The 20609-nt window shown below is 42.9% G+C and overlaps 1 protein-coding gene across 14 annotated transcripts in view; it reads left to right on the forward strand.

Moving 5' to 3' along the window:
- Positions 1-20609, forward strand: part of LOC111228358 (protein-methionine sulfoxide oxidase mical3a-like) — a 66019-nt gene that overhangs the window by 17020 nt on the left and 28390 nt on the right. For 7 of the 14 annotated variants that reach the window (XM_022754166.1, XM_022754172.1, XM_022754170.1 and 4 more), the window contains exons 2-19: positions 2898-3304; positions 4226-4433; positions 4599-4715; positions 4842-4943; positions 5657-5812; positions 6259-6359; positions 8333-8590; positions 8735-8850; positions 9266-9392; positions 9569-9662; positions 9783-9812; positions 10385-10532; positions 11614-11810; positions 11996-12114; positions 12207-12272; positions 12419-12595; positions 13586-13687; positions 15983-16093. In XM_022754166.1, the coding sequence (XP_022609887.1) occupies positions 3026-3304; positions 4226-4433; positions 4599-4715; positions 4842-4943; positions 5657-5812; positions 6259-6359; positions 8333-8590; positions 8735-8850; positions 9266-9392; positions 9569-9662; positions 9783-9812; positions 10385-10532; positions 11614-11810; positions 11996-12114; positions 12207-12272; positions 12419-12595; positions 13586-13687; positions 15983-16093 (2508 nt within the window). In that variant the 5' untranslated portion in view covers positions 2898-3025. The remainder of the gene's footprint in view (positions 1-2897; positions 3305-4225; positions 4434-4598; positions 4716-4841; positions 4944-5656; positions 5813-6258; positions 6360-8332; positions 8591-8734; positions 8851-9265; positions 9393-9568; positions 9663-9782; positions 9813-10384; positions 10533-11613; positions 11811-11995; positions 12115-12206; positions 12273-12418; positions 12596-13585; positions 13688-15982; positions 16094-20609) is intronic. The other 7 variants (XM_022754167.1, XM_022754176.1, XM_022754168.1 and 4 more) reach the window with 7 other exon arrangements.

A 20609-nucleotide genomic window follows, 5' to 3' on the forward strand; every position in this document is an offset into this window, starting at 1 on the left:
TGCCACCCCTCTGCTTGTCCTCCGTCGTTAACTTGAAAACCATGAGAAGGGTCAAAGAGTAGAGTGTAAGAATTCAGGGCTTGTTTTGTTTTAACATGCTCTTGTCAGACTTTCTGGGGTTGATGAGTTTGCAGCTGATGTGATACAGATCTCAATTGGTTCCTCTTTGTTAAGATTTCCAGAAACCCCCCCCCCCCCGCGCATGAGACCCTGTAAAAACAGAAAATTATTAGGCATCTATTTTGATAATTTTTGAAGCCATATCTCATGAAAAAAAAGCCTAAATTAAATTACATAAAAAGATGAATCAATAGTGTTTGAAAACAATCAACAGATTAACTGATGATAAAAAGGTTATCTAGTCGCAACCCTGCCTATAAAGTTTATCCATGATATTTAGTCTCATTGCTTCCAAAAATTATTTAGTTTTAGTCATTTCAAAAGTAACGGGAGCAGTGATTTATTATATCTTTTTATATTTTGAAACACACTCCAATGATGAATGAAAGATGTCATCGTGGTTCCCTTTGCACTTAACCCATTCACCTGATATCACACTTGATGCACCTGGAATCTGTGGCTTGCTGGTGCCGTTGAACTCTGCACGGATAAGATGCCGTGCACCGAGAAATGGCTGCGAAGAGTCTGAAGCGAACACGCTGGCCCAAATTTCGTTTAGAACGTAACCTTGAAATTCTCCTTCATCTGTGTTTGCTTGCAGCGTGCCGTCGCAGGCCCCCACCACTTGCCAGACACAAAAGAAACTGCAAGCCTGACTGCACATCAATTTACTCTGCACGGCAATCAACCACAGCATCTTAAATCCTTGTGGAGATAAACAGGAACAGGCCTCGGATGCCTGACAACTATTTGAGTGACGTTCATGTATTCTCTGTTACTACTTTTGATCATGTTGCCGTTATTATTGACAAACAAATTAAGAACCATTGATTGAGTCATTGGTAATGAGTATTGGCTGACTCCCACTGACACACGGTCGATCAGAGCATTCCTGTTTTGATTTTATGATCGATGTTGATGCCGTCTTATCTGTACTGTCTTAGAGGAACTAGTGCTCGACAGTATTTTGCATGTAAACTACAAGCTACTACAGATCGCCTTTACAGTTGGTGTGTGTGTGGATTTTAGAGTCAAATTCACTTACAGAGGAAATGATGTAGCTGATATCTAAATGCTTGTGTTGGAAAAGGGCCTTCTCTGTCTGTGCTGGCACTGCAGCCTTCAGCCCCGATCATGCCTGACTGAGGCAGAGCCAAACCCAGAGCCTGCTGTTTTCACTGCAGCGAGGAGTTGGCAGGGTGTGAAAAGGAGGCCAGCTGACCTCTGTACCTGCCTCCCTTTCATCATGTGTTGCCATTGGGACTGGGACTACATTGGTTTTCATGAACTAGCTCAGCACCCTGGACAGTTGAGTACAAAGCTCAAGTTGTTACACACAGAGAGAGAGAGAGAGAGAGAGAGAGAGACTGAATTGGTCATGTGTGTCCTTCAGGAAGTAACTAAGTCCTGACTTATTCCTTACAAAATAAAAGTTAGGTCCCAAACATAAATGTTTATTGACAATTCTTTTTTTGATCAGAAACACCATTTAGATGATTGGTGAACTTCATAGGTGTAGCTTCATGTTTGTCTCCCTAAATCTCAAAGTATTCATTTAATATTTTGTTTATTTCCTCACTCACGCTAATTATTGGGATACTCTTTCTACATGCTGAATGCGGAAGAGTTACATAGGTGATCCTGTTTGCTGAGCCACTGTGAGTTTCGAACAAGCACGGCGAGTTTCTCCTCGTTGCCCTGCAGATAATGCAAACCAGAACCACTGCTTGGCTGAAAATGTATAAGTCAGCAAATAGACTGTTTTTTTTTTTTTTTTTTGCAGTCAACATCCCCACTTTTGTCCCTGCGCTTTGTGATATTTCTTTAACCCTTTTCCTCTCCATTACCCCCCCCCCCCCCCCCCCCCCCCCTTTAAACTTGCACTGATGTTGAGTAAAGGCTTTTAAAGGCTGCTCATGCTGCTCAATAAATACAGTCAGAGTTAATGGGAGAGCCCATCAAGACATTCCAGTCATGACAGCTGAGCCATAGACGCCAAAGAACATGAATGATCTCGTCCCCCTGGGGGTTAAAAAGCAGAACACATAAAGCTCAACTGCCACAAGTCACAGCAGGTAAAACAACAACAGCAGCAAGTCAACTCTCACTCACTGTTTACACAGGAAGCTATAACAAACCAGGGGCCAGTGACAGTGGAGAAATCTGTTGGTCATCTCTGGCTTCTTCTCACTAATGTCAGATTATTTCTTGAATGAATAGGATTGTGTTGAGTGTGACAGTATTTTTTGGGATGAACTGACTATTTCCTGCGTCTGGGGTCTGTCTGGACAGATTCTGTGCCACAAAGAAATGTCTACACACATGTGCCCTGTGCGTTTCCTGTTTGGCTTTGTGTGGGCTCAGTGCTCTTCCTGTGTCCGGCAGCCGCGTACCTAGACAGATAAGAGGTTGTTTGAGGTCAAGTCGCTGCAGAGAAATAACAGCGAGACCTTAAATGACATGTTCTTTATCCTTAATTGCAGTTTTGATTGCTTGTCTGACCAGCTGTAATACATATGGTTGTTTAGTTAGAGAATTTTAGGGACCATTTCATAAAAAGGGCGCCAAAAGAGGCAAGAGTCTCTTAAGTTTCAGCTTATGGTGGATTGTACAGTGTTGATGTCATTCGAGCGTTCGAAAGCTGTAATCTTGTACATTTGCTTTTATGCCCTGTTGCAACATGTGGTAATATTTTATACAGGACTAAACTTTGCAGCAGAATGTGGAAGTATCTTCTCAGATTCACTCCGTTTTATTTCTCTCCCTCTCGCTGACAGAATGAAGATGCCTGAGGCCTGAGTTAAAGCCCTCCACCAGAGAGAGTGTGTTCCAGGGCTGGGGCTGGACCCAGAGGCCCCTGGCTCAGGGGGTGAAGGGCCCTCACAGCCCTGTGTGAGTCTGGACCATGGGGGATGGAGGCACTGGTGCAACTGGAGGAGATGGGGTGAACCGGTCCCACGTGCTGTTTGACAACTTCGTCCAGGCGAGCACGTTTAAGGGCACGCTCAAGGCCTTCCAGGAGCTGTGTGACCACCTGGAAGTCAAGCCCACCGAGTACAGGGTCTTCTATCACAAGCTCAAGTCCAAACTCAACTACTGGAAGGCCAAGGCGCTCTGGGCCAAGTTAGACAAGAGGGCCAGCCATAAGGAGTACAAGAAGGGTCGTGCCTGTGCCAACTCAAAAGTAAGCCTGCATCAGCACAAACTGTATGATTCAGTTAAAGGCGGTTTTGTTTGATGCTGACTTTTCACCCTGTATTAAAATACGATCTGTACCCCGGATACGTTATCCCGATAATAAATGATCTAATCTTCCATTTGTGTTTACACCTGGTATTTTTAGTGAGTTCTTGTTATCCTCACTGAGATCGAATGTCTGTCCTCCGGAGCAAAACCTCTGCAAAACCTCTGCATGAGTAATTTGAGGTGGCAGCGAAACCGCTGTAAGTGTCAAATACTGCGTTTACACCTAACACAATGCGAGACAGACTACTTCCAGAGGTGGTCAGGCAGATCCAATCACATTCTGATCACGGCGCATTTACAACTTGCATTAACATGTCTGGATAATGTTGTCCGGATACAGATTGCACTTTAAGACCAGGTGTAAACGCAGAGGAATCATGTAATGCTCATGTTTACCAGCCAAGCGGATGTGTCATTGCTTTATATTGGTTTGTCGCCTTCTCTGGGTTTCATCGTTTACATTGCTGACCCAAAAAAGAGATAAGACTGTAAATATAGTTATATTATTATTATTATTATTATTATTAATATTAATGTATTATTATTAATGATATTATCTAGTAGAGCTTTGAAATATTATCTGCACGCAAAGTTCACTTAGCCAGCTAATAAAAATTCCCTTGGGATGAATGAAGCGCTAGTTTAACTAATCTCATTTATACTCAAATTCGAGTCAAGAGGAAGTTTATTTTTCCCAATAAAACAACTGAAGAAGTGAGATGTGTTAGAGGGCAGTGTCAAGTTGCAGTCTGAATATGTGGGTTTTCATCATGTGGCCAAAGCTGGGCAGTGACTCAGCTTTTCCAATGTGTATGGTTCTTACAGCTCATTCATAACATCTGCGTCTCCATGTCTCTAGTGTTTGATCATTGGTGCGGGGCCGTGCGGCTTACGTACAGCCATCGAGCTGGCTTTCCTGGGGGCCAAAGTGGTGCTGCTGGAGAAGAGAGATGCTTTCTCCAGGAACAATGTGCTGCACCTCTGGCCCTTCACCATCCAGGACCTCAGGGGCCTCGGGGCCAAGAAGTTCTATGGGAAGTTCTGCGCTGGTGCTATCGATCATATCAGTGAGTACACATGACAGATTTTGCTCTCGTTTGTTTACAGTACTTGTTCATGTCATATTTGCCTGTAGGTTTTGTTGTTTTGTATGCATTAAGAAGATGTATGCTTTGTTGTTGTGTAGTTCTTATCTCACTTGAGTTTTGTTTCTCTCTGCCTTTGTATTGCAGGTATTCGTCAGCTTCAGTTAATGCTGCTAAAAATGGCTCTCCTGCTGGGCATTGAGATCCATGTCAACGTAGAGTTCAAGGGTCTTATCGAACCCCCTGAAGATCAAGAGACTGAACGTGAGTGAATCAAGCTGCTGCCAGGCCAGCGCAAGAAAAAATGAATGTGAATTGAACATGTGTTTCGTCAGAGAACTATCTGAAGCATTTCTGTCACGTTACATTACACATGCTCTGTTTTCTCAGGGATAGGCTGGAGGGCTGAGGTCCATCCCAAGACACACCCTGCCAGTGAGCTGGAGTTTGACGTCATCATCGGAGCAGACGGAAGGAGAAACACACTACCAGGCAAGTCTGTGTTTACAGGCTGGGCGAAATGCATTAGTAATGCAGATTTATCTTGACTAAACAAAGAAAGCACAGGGAACACTGTTTGTTTGTTTCTTCACGTGGACACGGAGGTCAGTCATAATGATTATGATCTCACTTGTGTACAGCTGTGGTCGAGTGCCTGACCTCACTCCATTCCTCACGCATGAATGAGCATTTGTGCACATGTGTGTGTGTGTGTGTGTCTGGCTGCTACATCCGACTTCAGAGAGTGTTTGCTCTCCCAGCAGAGCAGAGCAGAATAGGAATTGTTGAATTGGCTGTCTGTTTCCTCAATGAGTGTTTGGGCCTCACACACTGCCACACTGGCAAAGCGAGCCCCCATGGAGCAGAGTACCATGACCCCTCTCTGTACTACTGACTGCTGCATTACAGAGGGGAAGCAGCAGGCTCCCTCTGGGATAACCATAAACTACATTCACACAGCTTGAAAAGCCAGCAAGTTGTTTGTGATACAGAACATCTGGTTGCGTTTATAATGTGTAGTATGCATTTGCAGGTTTTGACATGTTGTAAAAGCAGATATGAGTTGGCACATTTAGCTAGTTTAGTTTAGTTGAGTCTTTTATCGTAAAACGTTTTGAATTCATGTGTTCACAGTTCTCGGTCCGTGCACCCTGATTCTTGACCTTAAGCTCACGCGCTGTCTGCTTCCTCCCTGTAATCCCCAGGGTTTCGGCGTAAGGAGTTCCGGGGCAAGCTTGCCATCGCCATCACTGCTAACTTCATCAACAGGAACACGACAGCGGAGGCAAAGGTCGAGGAGATCAGCGGCGTGGCCTTCATCTTCAACCAGAAGTTCTTTCAAGACCTCAGAGAGGCAACAGGTCTGCCACAGCTCCACTCTGCTGCATTTCTTTACTTTACAGGGATTTTCTTTTCTTAAGGTAACAGTATGATACAAGACCTTAGGATGCAGCATTAAACATAAAAATTGTTGGATTTATTTTTTGTTTTTTGTAAAAACTCCAGCTAGTTCTTGAATGCAGTGGATGCCAAAAAATGAAGGTAAATAGGACAAATAATCTGTCCTTTGATCACAGTTCTGAATTTGTCAGCTCATCCAATTAAAATGCTTGACATTAGGTTTGATGCCAAGCCTGTCCACAGTTTATTGCTGACATGACGATGTCCCTGGGGGCTTTGGTTCTGTGCTCTGAGTCGTGAAATTGCCGCTCTTGTCCTCTAATGGCAACATGGTGGAGAGCTACGGCAATAAGGAAAAGGATTGTCCTTGGTATGTAACAATGCGTCTTTCTGTCGGTCTTTTTAGGTATTGACCTGGAAAACATTGTCTACTACAAGGATGACACGCACTACTTTGTGATGACTGCCAAAAAACAGAGCCTGCTGGAGAAAGGAGTCATTCTGCATGTGAGTGATCAAAGCCCAGAGCTGTGTGTGTGTGTGTGTGTGTGTGTGTGTGTGTGTTTGAGAGACAATTGTTGAGTTTCCTTCTGTCTCTCTGTAGTAGACATAAAGACTATACGCACGCACAGACCGAGAAAAAAAACAAGTCTGGCTCTCTCTTGCTTTCTGTCTTGCTCTCTTTCATTCTTTCAGTCTTTTATTCGCCTTCTGTTTTTGCCCAGTATCGGCCTAATGGTCTAACCAAGCCAACAGTGTTCAGCAACAAACTGCCAACTCAAGCAGACGTGTTTGCGCCCTCACTTTACATGGCAGTTTCCTCTTCCTGGCCACTTTCCACAGGAAACCGGAAAGACTGTTTTACATTTCTGTCTTCACGTACTAGCATTGCTGAAGGTGTGCTGTGTGGTAGGTTTTAGACTGCCTTGAACTGTTTTTTAACTGAGCCTACTTGTAAACCTACTCACAGTCATCACTTTTTCACTCAGATAAATTTAGCTGCCTTACATAGACACAGCCATTCTGCATGTTTTGGTATCCCTGTGCGTGTGTGTGCAAGTCTGTGTTTGTTTTCATGGCGAGCTGATGACATTAATGAGGTTTTGGTATTCACTGAAGTCTGAAGCCAGAGGGGATTTGGAGTCAGTAGGCACATGTTAATGAAAAGGCAAAATTTACTACAACTGGTTTTTGACAGACAGTCCAAGACAGAACCTTTTTATAGCAATGACTATGACTCTTGAAAATGGATAGAGGAAGGGTGGGAAGGCTTGGCAGAAGACCGGCGAGTCCACAAAGTTCAAGGCAAACCAAAAAAAAAAAAACAACCCCTATTCATATCTTCCACTACCCTGCCCTTCCCCTTACCCACCATCACCACCAGCCTGGCCTGGGCAACCAGGGAGCTGAATGTACCTCTCACCACCCTCTATGAAAACATGTCACTTTGAAAGCATGCAGTGATTTGATGCTACATGTTGGAGAGACTTGTGAACAGCACAGTTCATTCCCCTGCGAGTGCTTCCTTGTAGCACAGTCAAGTTACAGAGGCTGTCACCTTGAAATTATAACTTTTTGTGAGGACGTTCAGTTGTTTTGTTATAACTATTTAAATTGTCTTTCATTACTTCTGAGTGTCATTTTAGTCCGTTTCAAGACATTTCTCGTGCTGCCTTTTCCAATATCACTTGTTCATACAGCATTACCAAACAATGATTTGATGTCACAGCCAAGCAGCTTGTGATCACTTTTACAATTTGAATGTCCAGTTCAAATTCAAGTTTATCACAACACAAACTGCAACTATCATCCCCACATACGTTTGCTTTTAAATTATTCTCTCTAGGAATCCTTTTAGTTAACTGGTTTATTCATTTTAACTATGCCTCCCTAGGTATTTGTGAGGTGCACTCACTTTAGAATAAATGTTATTCTACATGCTACATGTTCTACTGCCACAAGAGTCTGGTTCAAAATGAGTAAAATCTGCACCTGAAAGACTCTACGAGCTGTCCCACAGTGATTTCTCATGCGTTATCCATGAGCATTGCGATCATTTGCTCCAGTCATGGATTTCTCCAAGTGGAATAATCTGGTAAAAAGTACACCTCCTCTGAGATCAGCTGTGTAGTTCGTGCTCACTCACATCAACATGACAACAGCGGCCCTGAGAATCCTGTGAAGCTCTTTTATTCTGCACTTGGCTTCTGTTAACCTTGTGTTAATATTATTTTGTCAGTGAATAAACTGACTGCAAACAAACTTTTGTTTGTATTTAATTAATACAACTATGAGTCAACTTAATTTTTCTGCCACAGCTGCAAACAAACTTCTTTCTCATGCTGAATGAGTCACTGCCAGAAGGGCTGGTTTTTCACGCTGTGACTCTTGGAATACATTTCTCTGGACATCTCTGCTTTCATCAGTGTTTGTCTTAATGCCTCTTGTAATCTCACCTCAATCTCTTATCTCTGCTGTAGGACTACGCAGACACAGAGCTGCTGCTCTCCAGAGCTAATGTAGACCAGGCTGCCCTGCTGTCTTACGCCCGTGAGGCTGCGGATTTCTCCACCAGCCACCAGCTGCCCACACTGGACTTTGCCATCAACCACTACGGCCAGCCCGACGTAGCCATGTTCGACTTCACCTGCATGTACGCCTCTGAGAACGCCGCCATGGTGCGCCAACGCAATGGCCACAAGCTGCTGGTGGCGCTGGTGGGAGACAGCCTGTTGGAGGTGAGAGATGCGACAGGTTTCAACAGACTATGTTTAACTCAAGTTCATTCAGCGTCACAGTCCTACCCCTTTTGTTATTCCATAGCCACGGTTCTTTTGTGGCCTTATTTGGTTGTTGAATACGATGTTCGCTGTTGTCTCCAGCCCTTCTGGCCCATGGGCACTGGCATCGCTCGAGGTTTCCTGGCAGCCATGGACTCGGGCTGGATGGTGAAGAGCTGGGCTCAGGGAAAAACCCCTCTCGAGGTGCTGGCTGAGAGGTGAGGGCGTGGAAACACTGATGCATACACACCAAACTCCCTGTATTTTGTTCCTGTACTCACATTCAAACACTCGTGCACGCACAGCCGCACACACATGCGCACACACATGTTCCATCTCTTCAAACACACCCTTTTATCTCTAAGTGCTTTACTAGGAAATCTGCCTGTATGTGATTTCAAGCATCAGTCCCACCTCTTCTGGTACTAATGGGATAAGAGGCTCTCATAAGAACTGAATGGAATGTGACTTCTCTGTTCCGCACTAACTCTCTGTGCCCTTTGATAACAATGTTAATGCGATTTTGTTTATGTGTAGAATCCACCTATATTTTCTTGCCTCTAATACAACTCTGCCCATACGGCGAATGGGATTGTGTTACATTTTGTAAAAAGTGTTTCCTCTGTCCTTTAGGGAGAGTATATACCGTCTACTGCCCCAGACCACACCAGAAAACGTCAGTAAGAACTTCAGCCACTACAGCGTGGATCCGACCACACGTTATCCCAACATTAGCCTTAACTTCCTCAAGCCCAGCCAGGTGAGAATGGGAGCCAACAAGTGTCTCTATTGTTGCTTCGTCGTACACATAGATTTATGGTATTGGTTAAAAGTCGAGGATACTGCAGCTGCGCTATGGACTTAGAAATTTCAACATTTTATTTTGATAGACAGGTGACACAAGTTTTGATCATGTAATTATGTGTTACGTTGCAGATGCGTCACCTCTTTGACACAGGGGAGTCGAGGGAAATGCGCATTGAAATAGAGAATGTTATCAACACCTCAACACCCAAGTTGGCCAGGAATGGTTTGTATGCCTTGTGTTTTATTCGTGTTAAAAGTCAACCTTAATGTGCTTATCGATCACTGTAGGATTTTGCTGCAATCACTGTTGCTGAAATGTAACAATGAACTATTTTCACTCTAGAAAATTGCCTGCTTGACAAGCAGTTGCAAGGTAACACAAAGTCCAAATGCATGGTGTTGCTTTTCAGGGATTCCTAATAGTTTTAACAGTTTTGAAGTTTACCTGCTATGTATTCATGAATGAGTAATATGAAATGATTCCTGGAATGATGGAACTTTGTGGATGGACTGATTGCAGCCTTTAAAAATTTCCTTTGCGTGCACTAACTCGGTTATTGATGCTCTCCCTGGTTATATTCAACACTTAATGTCCATTCTAGCTGTTTAAAGGTTACCTGTGAATTCTGCATCCTCTCCTAACCTCTCATTTGCATCCTTTTTACTCCTTTACATCAGAAAAATGTTTTACATCTCACGGTTCATAATACTTTCGCACTGACTGGTTGAAACTGGTACTAACAAGGATGATGAGGCCATGGATGCTAAAAAAACGTTATAATCCTACGCTCAGCCTTGCCGGACCAAGGCCATGAGATTGCCCAGCAAGAGATGTGTAGTGCTTTCCAGAAACAGTTTGCCATTTCTTGCCTTCTTTAATCCAGATTCTGTTCAAGCTGATGCTTTAACATCAAGCCTTTCATTTTCTCTTTTCTGCCACACCAGAGTCCGTAGCTCGATCTAGTAAACTGCTCAACTGGTGCCAGAGACAAACGGAGGGCTACAGGAATGTTAATGTAACAGACCTTACTATGTCTTGGAAGAGCGGTCTGGCCCTGTGCGCCCTCATTCACCGATACAGACCGGATCTCATGTGAGTATTCTGAAAGAAATACATGCAGAACCTACACAACTTGGAGCACCGATTAATACAGATGGTAAATTAGTTTTGCTATTTTTGGACCGTTGCAAACTCTGCCGAGTGTATCCCAAGAGTGAAAGGGTTAAAAGCGCTGCGGCGTCCGGAATGACTGGCCTGCTGTGTTTATGTGAGTTTGTTGAGTTGCTAATGATGTTTATTGTCTGGTTGGGACCTTGGTTTTGGAGAGTATATCACTGTAAATGAGGTGGCATCTACCACTCATAATGGCCTCTTGGGTCACTTAACAGAGCCTTCCTCATAACCCCACCCCCCCGCGCCCTCCTCCTACCACACACACACGCACACAAACACTTCTTACCCGCATGCACTCCATAAACAACACAGTCTCCATCCGCATTGCCTAATGTAGTTTGTTACCGACTGGAGGCAACGTGGCAATTAACATTATAAGCTATTAGCGTCTGTGTCCTGCCTGACCTTTACCAAGAGGTGTAGCGGTTGTGCTCCGCTGCCTTTGATAGGCCAGATGATGGGAGGAGGAGGGGACAGAGACTGATGAGTGGAAGGTGCCTTGGGGAAAACCGCGTTCACGTCTACGCATGTACAAGACGGATGCTTTGGAGGATTGAGTGGAGGGTCTGACTCTGTGCCTGATGTGATGTTCCACTGCTAATGCTTTTAAATGGGCTGTATGTGCAGTTGAAATGTATTGATGAGCGACGTTAATGGTATTTTCAGCTGCAGTATAATGACATTTACAGTAAAGCTTTCCACAACATGCACAGTAGTCTGCGGTATAGAAATGCTTCTTCATTAGTTTTGGTAATGCAGGCTCACCATTATCCATCCATTGATGTTTAAAATCTGCTAAATTAGCCTGTGTGTAAATGTGTGGCATATTCATGTTACAGTTAATGGATCAATATAGATTAAGATGACGAGATGAATGCTCATTGTTATATGATGGGATTTGTGTGTTTGTCCCTTATCTTTGACATTTCATGTCCCATCCCGTTCCAACATTGTCTTTTGATTCTTCTCTCTCCTGCTCCCTCCTTCCTCTTGCCCTCAGTGACTTCGACTCGCTGGACGAGCGAGACCAGGAGAAGAACAACCAGTTGGGTTTTGACGTGGCGGAGAAGGAATTTGGCATTTCGCCCTGCATGACTGGCAAGGAGATGTCTTCTGTGGTGGAGCCAGACAAACTCTCTATGGTCATGTATCTCAGCCAGTTCTATGAGATGTTTAAGGACACAGTGCCGCCTGGAGGTGAGAGTGGGTGATGCACTAGGACTCCTTGTTCTGCAATCTGGTTTTGGGAGGTGTCTGTAATTACAGAAATGTCATCTTTGGACGGATGCAGTGAAAACATAATTACCTGTAATCCCGAGAGGATTTTAGAGTGCTTTTTTCTTGCTCATAACCTATGATTTTCTTTGTGGGTTTCTGTTCAGATAACCACAACCTGAGTCCTGAGGAGAAGGCTGCACTGATTGCCAGCACCAAGTCCCCCATCTCATTCCTTAGCAAACTTGGCCAGAGCATAGCAATATCCAGGAAACGAAATCCGAAGGTCAGTGAAATGCCTGTTAGCACCCCATGATTTCTTAAAACAAATTTTCATTGTTTTGCCTGAAGTTAAAATAACGTATGACATGTCATCAGCAGGACAAAAAAGAGAAGGATGTAGACGGTTTGGGGAAGAGAAGGAAAACCAGCCAGTCTGAAGATGTGAGTAGAACTGACAGCACAGCGTCTCGGATGTAGAGCTTGTGATTACTGTTTGATCAGTCTATCCGACCAGAACAGACTAATTAATCCCACTAGACTGGCGGCAGCAGGCACCAAAAAAAAAAAACAACCCTGTTTTCCCGCAGGAGGAAGTATCCAGGACCGGTCGTGACGACAGGCCGTCTGTCCCTGCTGTCCTCTCTGAGAGAAAAATGGACTGTGCTGCTGCAGGGAACCACAACAAAGTCAAGGTCATGGCCACCCAGCTACTCGCCAAGTTTGAGGAGAACGCCCCCGCCCAGCCTACAGGACTCAAAAGACAGGTATGCCGGAAGTCACATGGTTCATTTCGTTGTGGGGGTGGTGGAAAGAGTTTTCCACTTGGGGAAGATTAGGCAACAGGGGGAAAGATGTTCAGACTGTGTAGGAGTTGAGATTGCCTTTTTTTCTTCTTTTTTTTTTTTGCACACTTATTGTGGTTTGTTTTTCCTCACAATGAGTATTTTTGACGAGCATGTAGATTTCATATCGTTCATTCGTATGACAGCGTCTCCGGTCTCATGATGGACGAGCTGCAGGCCCACTGTATTAATGAGCACAGATCCAGAATGCTAATATTGGTCAGGCTGGGTATTGTTCCTGGGTCATGTAGGCGGCCTCATAGTGCTGACTGGGCTTGGAGGTCTCAGGCAAATTGGTTTGCCAAGCACTGGTTTTCTTGCTACTGAGGACCAACAGAGCAGAGTGGGAGGGAGATGTGGGCTGCGGGAACACTGGGCAGTATTGTGGATTGAGAGAAAGACGGATCTCAACTGTTGCAGACTGAGAAAACGTCTTGTTACTGTGTGACTTGAAATAGCTGCTTCTGATAAGATTTTTTTTTTTTATTATAGAGGTTTATGTTTGTTTATTGCTTTTGCCATCAGATGTATGTGAAAATAGCTGATAGGATTATGTTTGTCCAAAATGTAATAGCGTGTAATTTGAAGGTTTCTGGGCTAAATGGTGTAGCAGTTACTTGGCTGAAGACATGTGTATTTCACCCTTTTCCATTCATTATTCATGTGTATTTTGCATGACTTTTACTGTGAAGTGCTATTATAAACTTCTCCCAGCATGATCTTCTTATGACTGTCATTTCTTTAGTTTTTTTCCAACCACTGTGCGCCTGATTCACTTCCTTTTTTTTTTCCGTTTTTCTCTCTCCTTGTCTCCATCTCCCATCATGGACCATTTCATGATGCCTTGCATGGTTATTCTGGCCCCCTTACTGGCCGCGCTCGCTGTCACATCATCTTTCCTTGGCCGCAAAGGGGGAATCTCTGCCCAATCTGGATCGCCTTTTGCCCCCTTCCCCGCCCCAAACCCCTGTGAATGAGCCAGTGCGCCTGGCACCTGTCCCAGCATGGAGAAAGGTAAAGAGTGGAGCCGTGCCACCGTTATCCCCTTAGAGACTAACCACTAGACTGACTCATCTAACCATATGTCCCTGTGGTGTGTCATAGTGGGGAAAGCTGCTTTATGTTGATCAGTTCTAGTCTCCTCTGAGGACAGAATCTGTAGTGTCAGATTTGGTGGAATTAACTCGCTAGTCTGGATGCTTGGAAATGTGTTGCGTGGTTAACAAAACCGTGTGAGTGTTTTAACTTCTCGATCAAATAGCTGTGCAGCTTTGTGTGTTTGTGTCTGAGAGAGAGACACACGAATGCACCGCCGTCATGGTCTCTCTCCTCCTTGCTTCTCCTGTCCTGGTTCAGAGACGCACACAGCAGCAGGAGCAGCTGAGCTTTCGCTACAAAGAAATGATCAAGTATCAGACACTGCCCAACAGACGGGAGCAGGTACGCTGGCCTGGTAGTCCTCCCAACTCCTTTCACATCCCCATTCAATCCAGGTTCACCCTCCTACAGATGAAAATGGATTGGTGTTCCAATCCAGAAGCAAGGGGGAGGGGAGATAGCCTCACCAAGCAGCCAGGGAACATCTTGTGAGAATCATTTTACAATATCAGACGCTGGAAAACATCCACTCAGAACAAATCCGGCCCCAGGCAGATCAAACAACAAAGTATGAGGAGTGTTTATTTTATTTCATGACTCCAAACTCTTGTCAACAGCTGTTCAAAGTAGGTGTTACAAATACAAGATGAAACATGATTCTGCCACTGCATGGCATATGTCTTGCCTCTGATATTGATTTTTCTGGGTAGTTTCTGAGAAATTTTGCAGTGTTTTCTGAATTTTATGGAGAAAATAGAAATAGGACATTAGTAAACTGATTCATATTTGTAGGTAAAGACCATTGTAGGAGGGGTTCATGTCCAAAATACAACAGTAAAATTAACAATGCATGGTCATAAAAAGCTGACAGGCCAATATATTCAAAACACTAAATGACATTTACTAATTACTACTACTAATAACTACTACTAACTACTAACTGGTTATGTGTAGTCTTAAGACCTAACAAATGTGTTGAATGCAAATATGTTCCCTAGTGCTACAAGTACTCTGCAGGGTACATTTAATATTTCTGCTATGTAGAACAAATTTCAATGTTTGGTATGTGTTTTCAAGACACTGAACATAGAATAACAACAACACCTGATAATAGAATGTGTAGTCTTCCCCTATGATGTCTACCGTCCTCCTCTTTCTTGTTGCATTTGTCCACCACTTTTTATGGCTGGTGAGCTCCCGTTAAAGGTTCCCTGCTACAAGTGTTTCAGCCCTCCCTACGGACGCAGATACAGTTAAGGTTGCTACTTCTGCAGCAATCCCGCCCATAGGTGCACAGACATGCTGCTAACAACGAAATAAGATCCAGTGCTACATTCACTCCTGCAGCCTCAGTAGAGGACAAGCTGTAGCCGACTGTTCTGCCTTGTTGCCCCCCCTGCTTTACTGTTTTCCCTTATGAATAACAGAGTCAGCACAGTTAAGTGCCAGAACCAGTTTTCTCATGCTGATGCTAAGTTAGTTTTTTTTTTTTTTTTGTCTTGTCACTACTTGATTAAGCATTCACATCACAGACACTGATTTAAAGCCTCCAACTCTGCTGTCTTAAAGGGATTTAATTCGCTGCTCTTCTTAAATGTCCTCTCACTGCACATTAAGCCCCTCGCTGCTGAGTAAATTAGCTGAAAGTTAGCTGTAAAGGCTGGAAATAATTGTGATAATCCTAAGCTCCTCTCTACACAAAGTGTTTGAGTTTAAGTGATTGAGTTTTCAAAGCCAACTTAAAAAAAACTCCTGTAATATTGTAATGTAAGTTTCCATACATCACCTTTATATCATAGATAATTACAGCACCGGTGAATTATTTTCCCTTTTGTCTCCCTGACTATATTTTTTAAAGTGTTTTATTGTGCTCTATACACATTGTGGATGGCCTTTTTTCAGGATTTGTGTATGGAAATGTGGGATGTGTTTTAACGGTGCTTCTACTGTTTTGTAAATGAGTCTAACCAAGTGAAGTAGAACACTACACTAATTCTATTAACCAAATGTATTACTAATTTGGTGTGGAGAGTATACACAAATATTTTTGATTATAATTTATTCTCAGTTTTTGAAAGCATTAAAATCTATTATTCAACTTTGAATGACAAAGGGAAAGAAAATAATCATTGATCTTAGCACTAGCTCGTCATTTTCATCCTCATCCTCATCATCTTCTGCTCAATCTGCTGTCCCTGTTCATCTCTCAAGGCCAGAAGTGGTGCAGACCAACTGTCCAGCTCGGGCTCTCGGAGCTGCCCAAAGAAAACCATTCTGCTCCCTTCTTCCTCCTCCACTTCCTCGCTCTCTCTTCACTCAGAGGTGACACACAGTCTGCTGTATCTGTCTGTTTGTGTCTGTCTATCTCTGCCACAAATCCATGGCAAACTCATCGAGTGCCCCCTTACTCCCTTAGTCCCCGTGTTTACATCCACAACCAGTCTTCCTAATTATGTCTGCTGGACCCTCAGGCTTGACCTCTGCAGTGTGTAGTTTAAACGAAAACAAAATGCTGCAATTCCCCAAGTGAACTTGCTAGAGAGGTCACAGTCTTGTTTTCTTCCCTGTGAGTGGGTAGTGCGTGTCATTATCAGAAGAGAAGCTTGTCTTTCATGCTGAAGGGTATGTTGTTGGGATGCGATGGCTTGTAAATAAATTCAGACTCCGGAGACTTTGGCGAGTTTAAACTTATTGTCAGGCACTATAAGAGATACTAACAAGCTGCTCTCCTAAGAGACATTCAACAACTCCTTTTTGTAATAGTCTATTTACTCTTGATGAAAACCAAAGTGTTAATACAGAATATGTGTCTGCCCATTTCTGCCTTCAAGCCTTTACGTAAAACTCCGGACGAAGAGGAACTTGAATACTACGAAAGGCCTCTGAAATACGGGGTAGAGTAAATGAGTGATTGCATGGACATGTATTCATGTTTGTCACTGCTTGTTTGTGGTTGGAGTTTTTTGATGAGATAATGGTTGGAGCTGCTGTAAACAGACATCTATATGGAACAAACCATTATTTTCCTTTTATATAACATCATGCTATTAAAAGCATTCAGCCATTAGATACACCCACGCAGCATCAAGTCTCAATAGGGCTTCCTTGGCAGGAATGGGAGCCGCTGCACCTGACAGACCCAGGACCCATTCACATACCTGGTATACAGGAACGGGTTGACCGCCTGATATCAAAGTTTAAGGGCAAACCTGACAAGCCAAAACCAAAGGTGAACACCGTGCATGGTTGTTTTTGTACGAACATGGTTATCAGTGTTGAGTATTTTTTTTACCTGCTATTGGTGTACTTTTGCACTTTCTCTCAAGTCTAATGCCCTCTTTCAACCATTCCTCTTTTCTCCGCGGAGCCTAAGAAAAAGCCGTCCCGTTTCTTTATAGAGCAGTGGTACTTGTCCCGAGGCCTAACTGAGAGTCCTGGTTCACCACTATCCTCTCCTGACTCTTCCAGAAAGGTTAGGTTTCTGGTGCTGTGTACTAACACTCTGAACACATCACGCTCTGTCGTACTGAGAAATAACCTCCTATGAAAGTTTTAGTTTTAGACTCACTTGAGCTTGTTCAGTTCAATTTGTTTATCTCAAGTGTAGTCTGTTGTTTTGCAAGGTATTTCTGTTAGATATCTCTACTAACTGCAGGGCATTGCTTTCATAGTTTACCCACTCAGGCTGACATTACTACATAAATTAAAGACTGTCAGCTGGAACTATGAAAACAATGGCTAAAGACCATCTATGGTCTTTACCACAATGACAAGCTGTTTTTCAATGGGAGATTGTTTTTGGAAACCACTAAAAGGTTACATTTTCCTCAAACATCCCTTTGGTTATTGAATCATCTTTTTCTCTGCAGGAGTCAGCAAGGCCTCTGAATTCTGATGACCAAATGCCCTTATATGTGCTTAGTATTCAGGAGAGGGCTGAGCAACTTGCCTCTCAGTTTGAGGGCAGTTTGAGGCCAGTCGCACCACAGGTGAAATTTCCCCATTAATACAGACAGCTGAAGACAGCTGATTATCAGTCTAATATTTATACATGAATGCAAGTTTTTGAGAGACTCATCCTGTTGGTCAACTTCTTATTTTAGGAGTAGACAGCAAAATCATCCATGGATCTCCAGAAGGTTGTTGGCACTGTTACTATCAGGTTAAACTAGTAATTGCAGGTGGGCAGCATGTACATAAGAACTCACATTAGCTGTAAAACTAAATGGTAAATGAATGAATTTGTAGATTTATTGACATTTTGTGAAGGAGATGAATAGAATTTCACACAAAAACCTTACAACCACTTGCGTGGCTAACCTTGACTGCAGATAGGACTGAAGTTTCATCCTAAAGAGATGTAAATATAAACTGTTGAGTGAAGGATTAATGAGATTTCACCTTTAAACTACATAAAAGTGCAATTTAAAAACAACACAAACTAAAAAACATAAGAATGTTTTATCTCAGTATTGCTTGCTGCCCCTTACTCAGCAATTTCACCTAACATGTTAAAATAGAAGATGAAATAGGAATACATCTGGAAAACACATGTTTGAGGTTCATACAGGTGAGTTTATTTGCTTTAGCACAGATACACAGATAGGAATATTATTAATAAAGAAAATTTAAAAAGATGAACCATAAAGAGCATAGAGGTTACGCTGAGTAAAAATGAGAAAAAGCGGTGTCAGTAGCATTCTGTCAGTCAGCAGTGTATGCTAACATGTTAGCATAGAGCACTACAGCTCATTGAAAACACATGACTAATTTAATTGTTTGAGTCGAACTCAAGCAACTATATTTGCCATTTGCACAGGTGTAGATACACTAATACTATGTTTAAACAGAGAAACAAAAAAAGAGGTTACACTGACTAAAAAAGCAGTGTTAGCCTACTAAACAATTTACTCCAGAGGGAATGAAGGTGACCAACAGGCTACTCTCCTAACAACTGTCTAATAATTTATTTTAGAAAATGGTATAAAGGAGAAAACAAATGGTGTGAAACTGTGTTAAAAGAGAAAGAAACAAAAAAAACCTGCTATTATCTACTGGTGGATGTTTATATTATGTTCTTTTATTGTTAACCGAACATTTATTCATTCGCCTTAATACTCTCCTCTCCCCCTCTTTCGTGGAGCCTAAGAAAAAACCCTCTCGTCTTTTTATGGAACAATGGCACGTGGCCCGAGCCCAGGGTCCCCCTGATTCTCCCCCTTCCTCCTCTGACACCTTGAGACAGGTAGTCACCTCACGCCTGGAAGGAATGGAGTGTGGTGACACTAACACGCTACACCTGCACTTTGTCTTTCAGGAAGACGCATCGTGTCACTTAGTTCTAAAAATTGCTCAACACGGCTTAAGCTCGCCTAAGACCTGTTTTAAAAGTTGGCTGCTTGTTATCTGAACACCCCCCACTTGCAACCTGTTAACCGTTTACTGTGATTGTTGTGATAAATTAAATATGTTGGTGAGTAATCAGTCCCTGTGACTATGACACTATCTAATATCAATATATTCTGATCTGGTGCGTGCTTGAACTCAATTATAATTCCGAAAGTTATGTTGCAAAGGGAGTCCCTAGTAGTTGCTTTGGATAGGAAGAGCGGCTTGGCAGTAAAAATCTAATCTAGCGTAACTCCCATGTTGACAAGCACAGTTCCAACTGTGGCAGAGTAACAACTTAGCAGTGGGACTGCAGCACAGCACAGCACGCCCAAATCTCATTTCAAATATTTCATGGCTTAAGTTTGCTCATACCACATGTGACCTCGATTCTTCTCTTATTGAGGATCAGAAAGCTTATTTTGGAGTTTTGATTAGTTGAAGCCTAATCGTGGTATAGAAAAATTCAGGATTTAAACTAAAAACCGTTTTATATGTTGAATGTTCTCTCAATTCAGATAATAATAAACCATTTACCATTTATTATGGTGCTTTCCAGCATTTTGTTTTGTTCATATTTATTATTCAGTACAACAGTACAGTGTGAGTGACTCTGTGTCCGTGTGCATGTGAATGAAAAATGCATGACTGCTTGTGTGTAAACATGAGTATTAGCAGCTCTTGTCTTTCGAAATACAATATACTTATTTTCTGATGTAACAAATCCAATAGTGCCCTTTGTTGGCAAATAAATGCACCACAGACCGTATGGAATAACTTGTTTGACTGAGGGCAGAAGTTATTATATCAGAGTTGGAGTTGTTTTTATGAGCTAGAGTATGTTTGGTTTGTAACTAGTTTGGTGGGGCGTCCAGTACATCTAAACCCTTGATCACTTAAGCATGGAAACATTGCTTTGTCATGTCTAAATGACCTGTCAGACACTGTTGTCTGTAAACACCTCCTGTGTTGAAACACTTGTTGCTGTGCTGAATGATCTCCCCACACACTCCTCGTCCATCTGTTTTTCATGTTCTTTCTTTTTCCTCCATCATTTTCTAATGTTTCTCCACCTGTCTTTTTTTCTATTTTTTTATTTCTTCATAATGCTGTTAATAGCGCTATGTAAGGATGTACACAGGGGGAGTTAGCTCATTGGCTGAGCAGATAGCCAATCAGCTCCAATCTCAGGAAGACACCAAGCCCTTACCTGAAAAGAGGGATTTGGTAAGCACTCTGTTCCAGGTGGTAGAAGAGGCACACTCTCTGCACAAGTCAAAGCCTCGCAGTGTTGTTTTGTTCAGTGACATGTGGTTGATACACTGATGTCTTAGTTTTCTGTCCCAGTTGAACCTTGATCCACCTCCCTTTGCCTGTAGAATGTGTTTGCTTGACAAATAACAGAAGTTTGGGTTACCCTTGTGTTTGTAGATACTTTGTACAGTTATGA

This window comes from Seriola dumerili, unplaced genomic scaffold, assembly GCF_002260705.1.
Source record: "Seriola dumerili isolate Sdu_G_001 unplaced genomic scaffold, Sdu_1.0 BDQW01000219.1, whole genome shotgun sequence".
Taxonomy (NCBI): domain Eukaryota; kingdom Metazoa; phylum Chordata; class Actinopteri; order Carangiformes; family Carangidae; genus Seriola; species Seriola dumerili.